This window comes from Harpia harpyja, chromosome 12 (assembly GCF_026419915.1).
Source record: "Harpia harpyja isolate bHarHar1 chromosome 12, bHarHar1 primary haplotype, whole genome shotgun sequence".
Classification (NCBI taxonomy): Eukaryota; Metazoa; Chordata; class Aves; order Accipitriformes; family Accipitridae; genus Harpia; species Harpia harpyja.
Window position 1 is genome coordinate 4,684,609 of NC_068951.1, and position 12,267 is coordinate 4,696,875.

The 12,267-nt window shown below is 55.0% G+C and overlaps 1 protein-coding gene across 7 annotated transcripts; it reads right to left on the reverse strand.

Moving 5' to 3' along the window:
* Positions 1–349: 349 nt before the first annotated feature.
* LOC128148729 (aldehyde dehydrogenase family 3 member A2-like) lies at positions 350–9,065 on the reverse strand. 7 transcript variants are annotated; one of them, XM_052802854.1, is made up of 13 exons: positions 8,847–8,972; positions 8,590–8,690; positions 7,572–7,745; positions 6,926–7,157; positions 6,733–6,818; positions 6,190–6,398; positions 5,897–6,014; positions 5,619–5,760; positions 5,277–5,443; positions 4,664–4,763; positions 3,527–3,762; positions 2,433–2,556; positions 350–2,116 (listed from the first exon to the last, which is right to left on the reverse strand). In XM_052802854.1, the coding sequence occupies exons 3-12, from the start codon at positions 7,731–7,733 to the stop codon at positions 2,476–2,478; spliced, it is 1,533 nt and encodes a 510-aa protein (XP_052658814.1). In that variant the 5' UTR covers positions 7,734–7,745; positions 8,590–8,690; positions 8,847–8,972; the 3' UTR covers positions 350–2,116; positions 2,433–2,475. The 7 variants fall into 7 exon arrangements, with proteins under 7 accessions (XP_052658814.1, XP_052658813.1, XP_052658815.1 ...); XM_052802853.1 differs by lacking the exon at positions 8,590–8,690 and having other exon boundaries at positions 8,847–9,065; XM_052802855.1 differs by lacking the exons at positions 8,590–8,690; positions 8,847–8,972 and adding an exon at positions 8,270–8,351.
* Between the last annotated feature and the right edge of the window lie 3,202 nt (positions 9,066–12,267).

A 12,267-nucleotide genomic window follows, 5' to 3' on the forward strand; every position in this document is an offset into this window, starting at 1 on the left:
CAAACCCAAACCGGCAGCGCCTGCAGACGGGGGGCAATCAGGGGACAGATTTGCACAGGACAGGATGGAAGAAACAGTCCGGCTCCTCCGCAGCTCCCAGCACGGCCCTGCCCCACAACCTGCCCGTCTCCGGGCTCCTCTTTGGCAGCCTGCCTGTGCTCCCCTGCCAGAGCTCCGAGGGATCCTTCCCCACGAGCAGGAGGTCATCGCGGTGGGGACCCGCACTCCTGTGTGGGGGCAGAGGCACCTCGCAACACACGTGTCATGCTTGGCCAAGCCCTGGCCAGAGCCAGGAGCGGCAGAGGATGGGCAGGATTCCCCAGGACGCTGCAGGGACTTACACGCACGGTTGATTACTTAAATTCTCAGTGTTTATTTAGTACTTGCAAAATAGATCGTTAAAAAGGCTTAGCACATGGATTTTCACCAGACATGAAGAAACCCCACCTATTGCGCAGTAAATGTCATCTTCTCCTCTCTTGTGAGTAGTTGCATTTAAGAATAATTTTTAATTTTTCCTTATTTAAATGTTAAGATTTCTAAGGTCCATTCACCTTCCATTTCTCCAGCATCCTCTCCCCAAGCTAGGACAAGCCCCATATTATCTCCCAGCGCAAGATTACGGCAGACCCAGAAGCTCAAACACAAAGGAGTACACGCTCTTTCAGTAATTGTTTTCCCTTAGAGGAATCTGACCAGGAATGGGTTTGTACTGGTTTTGGCTGGGATGGAGTTCATTTTCATCACAGTCGCTAAGTTTCTTCCCACTAGGATGGTGCCGCGTTTTGGATTGGTGACGAAAACCGTGTCGGTAACACACCCGTGGTTCAGCTGTTGCTGAACAGTGCTTGCACAGCGTCAAGGGCTCTCTGTTTCTCACACCACCCCGCCAGCGCGTAGGCTGGGGTTGGCGAGAAGCGGGGAGGGGACACGGCTGGCAGAGCTGACCCCAACTGACCAAAGCGACAGCTATTCCAGACCATAGGACGTCGTGCTCAGCCATACAAGCTGAGGGGGGAAAGATGAAGGCGGGGAGCGGACAGTGCGAGTTACGGCGTCTGTCTTCCCAAGTCACCGTTACGTGCGATGAAGCCCTGCTCTCCTGGGGATGGCTGAACATCTGCCTGCCGAGGGGAAGTAATTCATGTATTCCTCAATTGGCTCGCTTGCACGCCCAGCTTTCGCTTTACCTACTAAACTAGCTTTATCTCAACCTACAAGTTTTCTCCCTTTTACCCCGCCCATTCTCTTCCCTGGCCCACTGGGGGAGCGAGCGAGCGGCTGTGTGGGGCTCAGATGCCCAGCCGGGCTAACCCACAACAGGGTACTTTGTGATTCCCACTTCTCTAAACAGGAGGCCTGAAAGTTCTCTTGTATGAGCCCGAGACACTCTTACCAGCAAAACACAGGCAGTGCAGGTAGCGTCTTTGGAATTTGCTAACTGCCAGATAACGGTTACAGGCACACGATGAAACCCAGAGCCCCAAAAAGGGCGTCAGCCTGCATCCCCTGACCAGCTGTGGACGACTCTGCTTCGCAGAGATCCAGGAATATTTCACCTCAATTAAACGGCAAGGGGAACCTCGCTAGGTTTATTCATAACCATCGCTATCGCTAACACGCATCAGCCAGCCCAGCCTGTCTCAGACTCGTCACCAAGAGGGTGGTTGTTCGGGGCACAGCAGAAGACAGACCATCCCGAACGCTGCAGGGAAAACACCGTCCACCCAATCACAGCTGAAACTTGAGCTCCTCTTTGCCACTGCAGAAAGGGAAGCGGTTCGGTGCAAGACACAGCGTGCGCGTCCCTGGAAGCAGAGCTCTGCGTGGCATGGGGTGGACGTAGGGACTGGTATTTCTTGCTCTGCAGTCCTCCTTTCGAGAGCTTGCACCCAGTGGTCCCTCCGTATCAGAACAGCTTTTTAGTAAACAGGAGTCCGAGCCTTCTCTTGGTTAGTGCCTCTCTAAGGCTACTCTGTGCGCTCAACAGCCCACTGAAATGACCCAGTACGAAAGAAACAAAAATGACTTCTCAGCTTAAGGGAACAGACACAAAGCGAGCACTCGGAGTATGGCTTGCACGTGGCGCCTTCTCCTCTCTTCAGCAGCAAACCATCTGCGAAAGCAAAACACAACACCAACGTCCTGTGAAGGATTTGCTGACACAAACCCAACTCCCCTTCTAGAACAGCCTGAAGCAAAGCTCCTTCGCTCAGGGTGACTTCCCCAGGGTCCAGCTCGCCGGTCTCCTGCCCCCTCAGCATGCACGGACTGGTTATCTCGGACGCTGTGCGAGCTCCGAGCACTGCCAGGGAAAGCATCGCTCTCCGGCTCCAGGGCGAACCTTCTGCAGGCCCCGCAGTCACTACTCAGACAAGGCTTTGCCCCGTCTCAAACCACGTCTACACGCAGGAGAAGAAAAAGGCTCCTACCTCACTGTGACAGCCACAGCAGTGCTCTGAAACCTGCTCCTCCTTACCACACACTCAGCCAGCCCAGCCTCTGAACAGCCAGCACAATCAAGAGAGCTTTTCTCTTCAGCACAGACTGGTGATTCTGAGAAAACCCAAAGCATTTCAAGACGCCGTGAGTTTCCCCCCTTCGCTGAGAAGGCATTCCCCTAGACAGGGGCTGCCTCCCTGGCTGGTGCTTCAAGGCCTCAGCCGCTTGTCGGCTCTTACGCCTCCTCCCGCACCCAAATAAGCAGGCAGGTTATTTCCCCCGGCTTGTTGGGCTCCTGCGCGTCTCGTCTCCTCGCGGGAGTCGCAGCACACAACAGACTGAAGGGCAGAGTCCTGGTCCACCCTGCCACCCTTGCAAGCAGCAGCCGGCGCAGCCGCACATCGTGCCTGGTCTGCCAGCCACGGAGAACCACCAGCGATCACGCTTGGAGTTTTAGATCTTGCCCCTCCATCTCGGGAGGCGTCTCGAGTCCTCCAGCCAGCACCAGCAGGCTTCTGCCTCCTGCAGAGAGGGGAGGACATCCCACCCTTCCGCACTAGCCGGCCAGGAGCAGGGGAGGAAGCAGAAATAACCGAGCTGAGGTCAGATGGCGGCTGCAACCGGGCGAGGAGCAAGAGCTCCTCGTAGCCCTAGGCTTTAGGACACAGCCTCCCTTCCCCAGGGCGCCATGGCACAGAACTGCAGCCGTCTGGGCTAGGCTGCGTGCGGAGCAGCTCACAACGCTGCTCAAGAAAGGCCTGGAGTCAAAAGCACTCCTCACCTCTCCAAAACGTACCAACCTCTGCCTCTGGAGGGAGCTTCTCACGGGGATCCCCTACCAAGGCAGGGCAACAAATCCTACAGCAGCCTACGACATCTCTCGGAGGACATTTCTGTTCTAGATACCACTTGCAAGAGCGAGCGGCAGATCTTGATAATTTCAGGCAGGCCAGATATCATAAGCCTCACGACAGAAAAAACAGGCCAGGCTCTAAGAAAGGGCTGCAGCTGCAAAGAGTGAACTTGCAGAAGGTCAGATGAATTGCGCATGCACTCACGCAGAGGGCCAAGACCCAAAGCTCACCTTTATCACCACCGCTGCCACAACCCCCAGCAGGACCAAGACGACCAGTCCCACTAGGCCCTTGTTAAATCGCTTCAAGAGGAAGAACTTGGCCCAGTCCACCTTCTTCTGGCTGCTAGGTGGGTACCGGAGTTTGTTCATACCCTCCATCTTCAGGTCCTTGATCAAGCAGGCACGGCGGTGGGAGAAGGTCTCAAAGCTGTGCTTGCCGTGGTAGGCGCCCATCCCGCTGTTACCTGAGGGACACGACCCAGGCAGGTCACTCCGCAGGCTCAGCCAGTCAAACCTTTGGCCGCTTGGGGCCACCAGCAGGGCAAGAAGCGGCACAGGACAATTGCAGTTGCTTGCCAGCTGCACTGCACGTTACCTGCCCTGCACCTGCCTCGCTCCAGTTTAAAAGCACAACGTCTCCTCCACGTGCCTGCAGAGGGGACAACTGATCCTTCCTCTCTGCAGCACTTCTCAGGCTCTAAGGTGTCCACCTGTACTCCATCCCTCTTCTTCCCCACCTCCTTTTCGCTACACACTCGCCAGTATTTCCTTGTCTTCCTGTGTGCGCTGCTCGCTGTGCCCATCTCCACCTCTTCCCTAGATTTAGCTCCCCCTCAAAGCACTGTGCCGAGGCTCTGAGATCCGACCGGTGCTGTGTGAGAAGAGTTTCCTGAGGAGCTTTGCAGGGTACACCTCCGTTTTTCAATTCCAGGACTGCGTGCGCTGTTCACAGCAGCACAACGCTGCTGGTTCGCTGTCAGCTTGCGAGCACTGTAAACACCCAAACCCTCTTCTGCAAAGCTCCCGGAGGCTGTTCTGTAGCCTGTTCCAATCCTCCCCAAGCTGAAGTCCTACCCTTCCTCCTGCAATTACTGCGATCACTCCAGTCGCAGCTCATGGTTTTAAAGCACCTTTCACATCAGTCTGCACTAAATGCTTCAGTCTTCCCCAAAACACACCAAAAAAAGTTTTCTCCCTTTTGGCCCCTGTCCTCATGTACTCCCGGAAATAATAATTGTTATTATTATTGAGATCTGCTATACAGAGACCCTTCAGCTGTAACAGGCAGACACAAACCAACAGCTGCTGTTCCCTGGGTCACACCGCCCAGCAAGCCACAACACTTAAGGAGCTCCAGTAACTTACCAACACCACCAAAGGGTAAGGTTGAGAGGAAGAAATGCATGATGACATCATTTCCAGTCACACCCCCACTGGAGGTTTCTGAGATGACTCTTTTGATTAACTGGCAAAAGAAAACAAACCAACAAAAATGTTACAAAGGCCCAGAAGAGACCAGACCACACGCCTGAGCAGGATGGGAGGGGAGCTACGAGCCAACAGGCCATCGTCTTCACTTTCTCTCGCAGACAACTCAGACAAGCCCTCTCCGCACAGTGTTAAGTCAAGGAAAGTTCAGAGGAGGGATGGCAAAGACGGAAACCTGGGAGATCGCCTCCCTAGCAACGTATTAAAAGTAACTAAGTTAACCATGAAAGACTACATGGCACCAACGAGGAAATTCACCTTTTTCTCCTTCTATTTCACAAAAGTCATGCAAACGCAGAGTCCTTCAGCAGGAGGCTGGGAGCCTCCAGCAGCTCGGGGGACACTCGCGGCCCCCGTGAGCCAAACGCTGTGATTCACATCCAAAGAGGAGAAGACACAGGTCCTGCGGGGAGCCGTGCCTGGGACCCGGCCACGTTCAGGATTCAACTGAGCAGAGAAGCCTCCGCAGGGGAGCACAGCCCAGACCCACCTTCTTGTTGTTGGAGAAGACATACAGGGCAAGGGGCTTCTCCCGACGGTTGATGAACTCAATGGCTTCGTCTACGCTCTTCACGGTCAGAATGGGAAGGACCGGTCCAAAGATTTCCTCCTCCATCACCTTTGACTCCGGAGAAACGTCAGTGAGGATAGTCGGTGCTGAGGCAAACAGGCGGGAAGGAGACGGTGTGAGCAGGACAGAAGACGCGGTCTATCGCAGGACCTCGTCCTGGGCACCGCCTGCGTACAACACTCACCAAACAAGCCACAGACACCCTCAGCCCCCAAAAGGCACCTGCTACCACCTCCCCTCCCCAACAGCTGCCAGGAGCACCTATGAAGCAGGAGGCCTCATCGGCTTCTCCCCCGTGAGCAATCTTCTGCCCTTCCAACAGGCCCAGGATCCTCTGGAAGTGACGCTTGTTGATGATCCTTTCGTAATCCGGAGACGACTTCACGTCTTCCCCATAGAACTCCTGCCAAAGGGCACAGCAGAACCAAAGCGCTCAACACACCGCCACAACAGCCACAGCTCCAGGGCTGCAGCTCCAGAAACTCAGACCTGGGCTGTAACAGGAACGACTCCCACAGCACGAGGAACTCCACGCTCACCTGCAGAGCCGCCTTGATGTTCTCCACCACCTTGCTCTGGATGCACGGGTCACACATAATGTAGTCTGGGGCGATGCAGGTCTGCCCACAGTTCATGTACTTCCCCCACGTTATCCGCCTGTGGGGGAAAGGGAGATGCTTTCTCCACAGGCAGTCCCTTCCAGACCCCACAGCCCAGCCAACAGCGCCTGAGCGACACCCACGGTCTGGGAACAACGGCCCAGAGACGTCCACCTGCCCACGGGGTCCCTGCCCCACCGCTGAGACCCTGCCAAGGGCTTCAGCAACCTGACCTGCAGGCAACAGCCAGGTCACAGTCCTTGTCAATGTAGCAGGGGCTCTTCCCACCCAGCTCCAGGGTGACGGGCGTCAGGTGCTTGGCGGCTGCTGCCATCACGATTTTGCCCACTGTGGAGTTGCCGGTATACAGGATGTGATCAAATCTCTGCGTCAGCAACGCTGTTGTCTCAGGTACTCCTCCAGTTACCACGGGATACAGCTCCTGCAGGGCAAAAAAGAGCCTTATAGCTACCTTGATTTAAAGCAAATATGTCAAGGCAGCAGCTCTGCATGGGGGACACTCACTTCTGAGTTACGTTAGGAGCTGGACAAAGGATATCGATAACAGAGGGAAGCTCTGCTCCCTCCCCTGAAACAGTTTCACTTGCCACTTTATGCCACATGAACTAAACAAAATGAAGATTGAGGCCAGTGCTGATACAGGCTGTGGAGCTGCTACCGCACATTAAGACCAAGGGCACATATGAGCACCAGGGTCTCCTGAGGGCTGTCTACTTCCTCAACTCACCCCCCGCCTAGAGAAAGCGCTAACTCACCCGGTCAAGGTACTGGGGGAGGAGATCAGCCACCAGCTGAGCCGTGTTCTCGCTGATCTCCGACGGCTTCACCACCACGGCATTGCCTACAAGACAAATGCAGCACGGCCGCTTTGCCCTCGCGCTCCTCTCCTGCCTCCTGCAGCACCCACCCACGGACCCACAAAGGAGAGGAGCTGTGGCGGGTCCCCACCTGCTGCGATGGCCCCGACCAAAGGCTGCATGATGAGGACGAAGGGGTAGTTCCAGGCCCCGATGATCAGCACCACCCCCAGCGGCTCGAGGCAGATGTAGGCCTCATCCCGCATCGTCAGCAGGTTCTTCTTCACAGGCTGAGGGGCTGCCCAGGACGGCAGCTTGTCCATGGCCAGGGCCAGCTCCCCCAGAACGCCCAGGATCTCATGGCTGTATGCATTGTGTCCACTCTGCAACAAGAGGAAGCTTGGGAAGGGATGGTGAAGGCACCCATCTTCTACAGCCACTACAGCAGACCAGGGAAGCAAGGTAAATTCTGCTGGTGCAAAGTGTCTGATGTTGGTCGTGCTGCCCCAAAGGATCCCCGATAGAAGACGGTCAGTCTGGGTACACGGGGCTTCGTGTGCAGCAGAAGCCAAGGCCTGGCAGCCAGGGCCTGCCTTCACAGTCCTGCCTCAGGCTAGCTCCTTCTCAGGAATGGCGGTAGCAGACCTTGGCGGGACACAGGCAGAGCCAGCACCGTGGGGGACATCAGCAAAAGCCGTCTGGCACAGCAAAGGCAGCCCTGGGCCCTCCCGCTTGCCCTTCAGGGCTGACCGCTGTCCAGGCACAGCAGAAGGGAGAAACCTCCCCCCAGCCCACACCTTGTGCAGATCTGCCTTGATGGCTGCCAGGATCTCCTCCTCCTTCTCCTGCACCATCCGCTCCAGGGCCTTCAGCTGCTGCATCCTGAACTCCAGCGAGCGGCACCGGCCCGAGTTGAAGGCGGCTCTCGCCCGCCCAACGACCTCCTGCATCCTCTCCATGGCTGCTCAGCGCTGCAAAGAGAGAGCAGCAAGACCCGGCTCGCTACGGGCCCTCCCTCCTACAGATGGAAACCGACTGTTCCTACAAGGATTGGACACACTCTCAACCACCAGCTGCATTCCCACCTCCCCAGCTCGAGGGCTGATATCTGCTATCATTCGGTCCTAATTATGCCGTATCTTCCTGAAACCTTAAATAATCTGCTGCAGTTTGTGATTTAGTGAAGTCTGAGAAGGAGTACAGGGAGCAAACGTCAGTACAACAGCAAGGGTGTCACGCAGGCAACCGAAGGGCAGCTCCTGGCCGTGGCCTAGGTCCGGGAAGGCAGCCTTTCCTCGCATCCCGGTACCGAGCACTACCCAGCAAGGCCACGGCGAGGAACCCCACTGACCTCCGCGGAACCCCAGAGACCTCCCCCCGAGCGCCAACCGGGCTGAGGCGAAGCCTCCCCGACCGCGGGCCTCCCCCGTCCACGCAGTGGTGCCGCTGCCCCCGGGAAGGGCTCAAAACCCCCGGGAAAGGCCCCTCCGCCCACCCCGGGCCGCCGCCGCCCGCCGGGATCCCCCCTTCGCCTCAGGCCGCTTCCGCTTTCCGCTCACGTGACGGCACCGCCCCCCACCCCACCCTACAGACTTCCCCCCCCCCCCCGGCGGTAGAATGGGAGAGGCCGCAGGGCCACCGCCTCCCAACCTCCTTCCCCCCAGAATGGAAGCGGCCGGCGCGGGGGGGTGCAGGGGTCCCGCAAACCCCCTCCAGCAGCGGCCCGGGCCGGGGGTTAACGGTCGGCCCCGGAGGAGGAGGAGGAGGAGGAGGAGGAGGAGGAGGAGGAAGCGGCTTTGCCGAGCTGCTGAGCACCTTCCCGCCGCCGGGCAGGAGGGACGTTGCAACCGTATCGCTTCCTGCGGAGGCTGGAGCTGGCAGGGTCCGGAGCAGCGTCCTTTAGCTGCAGGCGTGAGCTTCGAGAACACGAAGAGAGCAGGTAGTTTGGCAAGAGCATCAGAGGAAAGAGCGAAAAGACGAGAGCGAAGAACGTGAACCGACAACCCCCGGCGGCAGGAACCGGGCAGGGGCCCCCGGGAACCGGCAAGCAGGGCCAGGACCTTGATTCCTACCGTCAGGAATGCTCCTTCCCTTCGTCCCAGCGCCTCCGCTTCTGTGGGCTGCCTTGCAGGAGTGCCAGCTGCTGGCAAAAAGCTGCCAATCCCCCTTGGGCTCCCCCGTGGGTGGGAACTGGGTCTGGCATGGACTGGGGCACAGCAGGTTGCGAAACGCTGACAGACGTGGGGCAGGGAAACGTATTGCGTGAGAAGTCAGAGGGGCAAAGTCCCCCTCGGGGTTCCTTATCTAAGGAGGGTACGTGGCACAGGGCAGATTTACCCCTCGGTTTTCCCCTGCAGAGCAAACGCTGCGTGAACTTACCGAGCGCCTCGTATTTGGGCGGCGTTTCTGAGCTCAAGTGCTGGTGAAGGGGATCGTGGCACCCTTCCAGCAACCTCCTGCATCAGCAGGAGGGAGAGATGAGTCGGTCAAGGAAAACTGGCCAGCAAGCGCTGAAAATGCAGGTGGTGTTTTGTAGGAGGCAAAGCAATCAACAGGAATAGCCTGGCCAGGACAGTCGAATTAACCTTGATACAGCACTCGTGTGGGAAACAAGCCAAAAAAAAAAAAAAGGGAAAGGAGCTGAGACAAGGCTGGGCTCATTCCAGTTAAAAATAGTCCTGCCACAACTTGTTCTAAGAAATGCAAGGGGATTATTTGAAAATTACTCTCGGGTTGTTCTGTGCTACCATTTCCGACACACTCTTACACAGGCCATTTATTGCTAATGCTCCTCAGCTGAAACTATGTCCAACTAAATCTCTGCCCTCCACACACCTCTGTGATGCAGAGGGCCAGTAGCTGGGTGCTCATTCCCAGGAGATGGGGCTAGCATGGAGCACATGCTCCCCCCACCCCCCCAAAAAAAAATTTCATGACATTTTCCCAGATCAGCATGGCTGGCTAAGGCTGGGGGCTGCCCTTTAGCTCAGCAGGCTGTGCCTGAACCACGACTCCCCTGAGACACAAAGCTTGGCTTTCATGAAGTTGGTTGGCTTTGCTGGCAACTCCTGGGCTGTGGCTCAGCCAGCACATGAACATTTCACAAGCTATTGCACAAATCTCAGCAGTAAACAGTCTGCCATGTAAAAGAACGACAAGAACAACTGCCAATACTTAAGTGCAGGAGGCAACATGTGAAGGAAAAACAGGCTGGGCTTGACAGGGCCCTTGCACTGTGGTATATGAAAAGGAGTTGGGTTTGCATTCCAGAAGACACAGGTAGAAGTGGGAACATTCCTCGCAGGAGCATTACCTGACGCAAACATGCTCTCCTTGATCCTGTTGGCATCCTTGCAGGCAGGGCAGGTTGGAGCTCTGTCCAGGCACCACACTGTCTATAGGTCCAAGGAAAATTAGATAAGGAATTAACGCTACTGCAATCGGAGTAAAAGTCTTTGAGCTCTCAGCATGGAGTATTACATTGGGCCTGGGGAAACAGTGCTGCAATACATCCTCTCTGCAGGCAGCACACCCACCAAGAGGTATCTGCAGGAGCAGGGAGATGGTTATTTACTGATGTTTTCCAGAGTAGCCGTTCTCCAGAGCCTGTAAAATTCTCACCCTTCAGCCCGAGGGTTTTCATGCCACAGCAGTGCTTCTTGTGCTTTGCATCACACACAGGAGGCAAACATCCCAGTTCATCCCAGTGGCCAGCAGGCTAGTACTGTGCCATGCTTTTGCAGAAACCTGGTTTTAAGGCTCCTCTGTAACTGCAGAAATGAGAGAGCAGCGGCATGCTGCATCCTGGAAGACAGTCCCTTTTGTCCTTGTCAGGGACATCTTTTAGCCAATTATGGACAGGAAACAAGGTTGATGGCATTTCAAGCATTGCAAAATATCAGTTGAGTCTCCCTGGAGCAGCTGGGTGAGACGTGGATTTCAGGGAAGTGTGGGATCTTGCGTGAGATGGAAGAATACCTCAGACAGCACCCGCTGAAACGCATGGTCTGCAGTGTGCTCCCCACGCCTAGGAGCTGACAGCGTTTTCTATTTTTATTCAGTCACTAAGAGACAATAAAGAAGGGAACTATTTATGGGAAAGTAATTGAACTCCAGAGGAATCGGGAGGTAAGCAGTGCTGGGGATGCTCTAATCCCCAGGGCTACACTTAACAGCAGCAAGAGATGGTTTATTGAGAAGCTGAGCTTGAGACTCCCCTCTCCCCTCCACTCCTCGCAGGCCCTTGCTCTCGCTCCCCTCTTGGAGTCGATTATAGCAAGGCACTGCGGTGAGACAGGCTCCTGCCCTGCACTGGGCCTGGGGAGGATGCCTTTGAGCTGTTCCTTGCCTTGCTCCCAAAAGCATCTAGCAGAGCCTGGGGAAGGGGGACTTTGGTTTAGAAGATAAGCTGTGCAGTATTTGGTTTCAAGAGTCCACCAAATAACACAGCTAATCAATAAATGTTTCTTTAGCTCACACACCACGCTCACAGAACCTCCAAGTTTTTAGCTAGGCTGACAATCCTCAATTTCTGCTTAAATGTCTACCTAGTCTTGAGTTCCAAGTGTTTTCTAGAAGTCACACAATCTGGCCAGTGACACAAGACGATGGGCAGATACAGAAGCCCAAACAGCACTCAATCATGAAAGCGGGTACAGAAGATTAACAACAGAGAGGTTTTAAGGAACCTACACAAATAAATACAGCTCAGTTCATTTATGGCATCACTTGTTTTGAAAGCTGTGGCTGATCTCACATTTGCAAGAACAAGATACTGTGTAGTACAGAGCCATGGTCTGTGGGCTGCATTGTAGACATAGCAGGGGCCATGGAAAATGTGAAAGTGACACAAAGAAACAATGAAAATGATTGGCACAAAGACTGCAACAAGACTCAACAGCACCACTGGCACTTAGTTTGCTTTCAGCCAAAGAGGAGGGGGAGCCTGCCACATACAAAAGCCTATTGAAAAGGTGTTTGTCCAAAGAAGCAGTGCCAAGACTTGGTGAGACTGGGCTCCAGCTGACTTAAAGACCTCCAGAGAGGGGTTACTGAGATACACTTCACTGATCTACAGAAAGGAGGAGCTACGCAGGCACTTTTTAAAAAGCCACAGCCAGGGCTACTGCTCAGGTCAGATAGGGAAGTTCAGGATAAAAGGAGATTTGCTTAAAGACTTAAAGGCATCCTGGACAGTCAAAAAAGACAGTAGCAAGCAAAGTTCAGAGCAGACAAGGAAGTCAAAGGATCAAAATTAAAGAAAAAAAAAGAAAACCACACAAAAAACCAGGAGAGGAAGCAGGAGTCAAAAAGGAGGTGGGTCACAAGTCAGGTCACAAGCCAGCTTATCTGAATTTCAAAGCCTCAACAAGCTTTGAAAGCAGTATCCAGCTTTACTTGCTCTAGAAGAAAAAGAAAACTTCCCTCTTCGGTGCAGCTGGGCTATGCACTGCAGAGTGCTGACACACCAGTGGATCACAACGGTTAACTGCC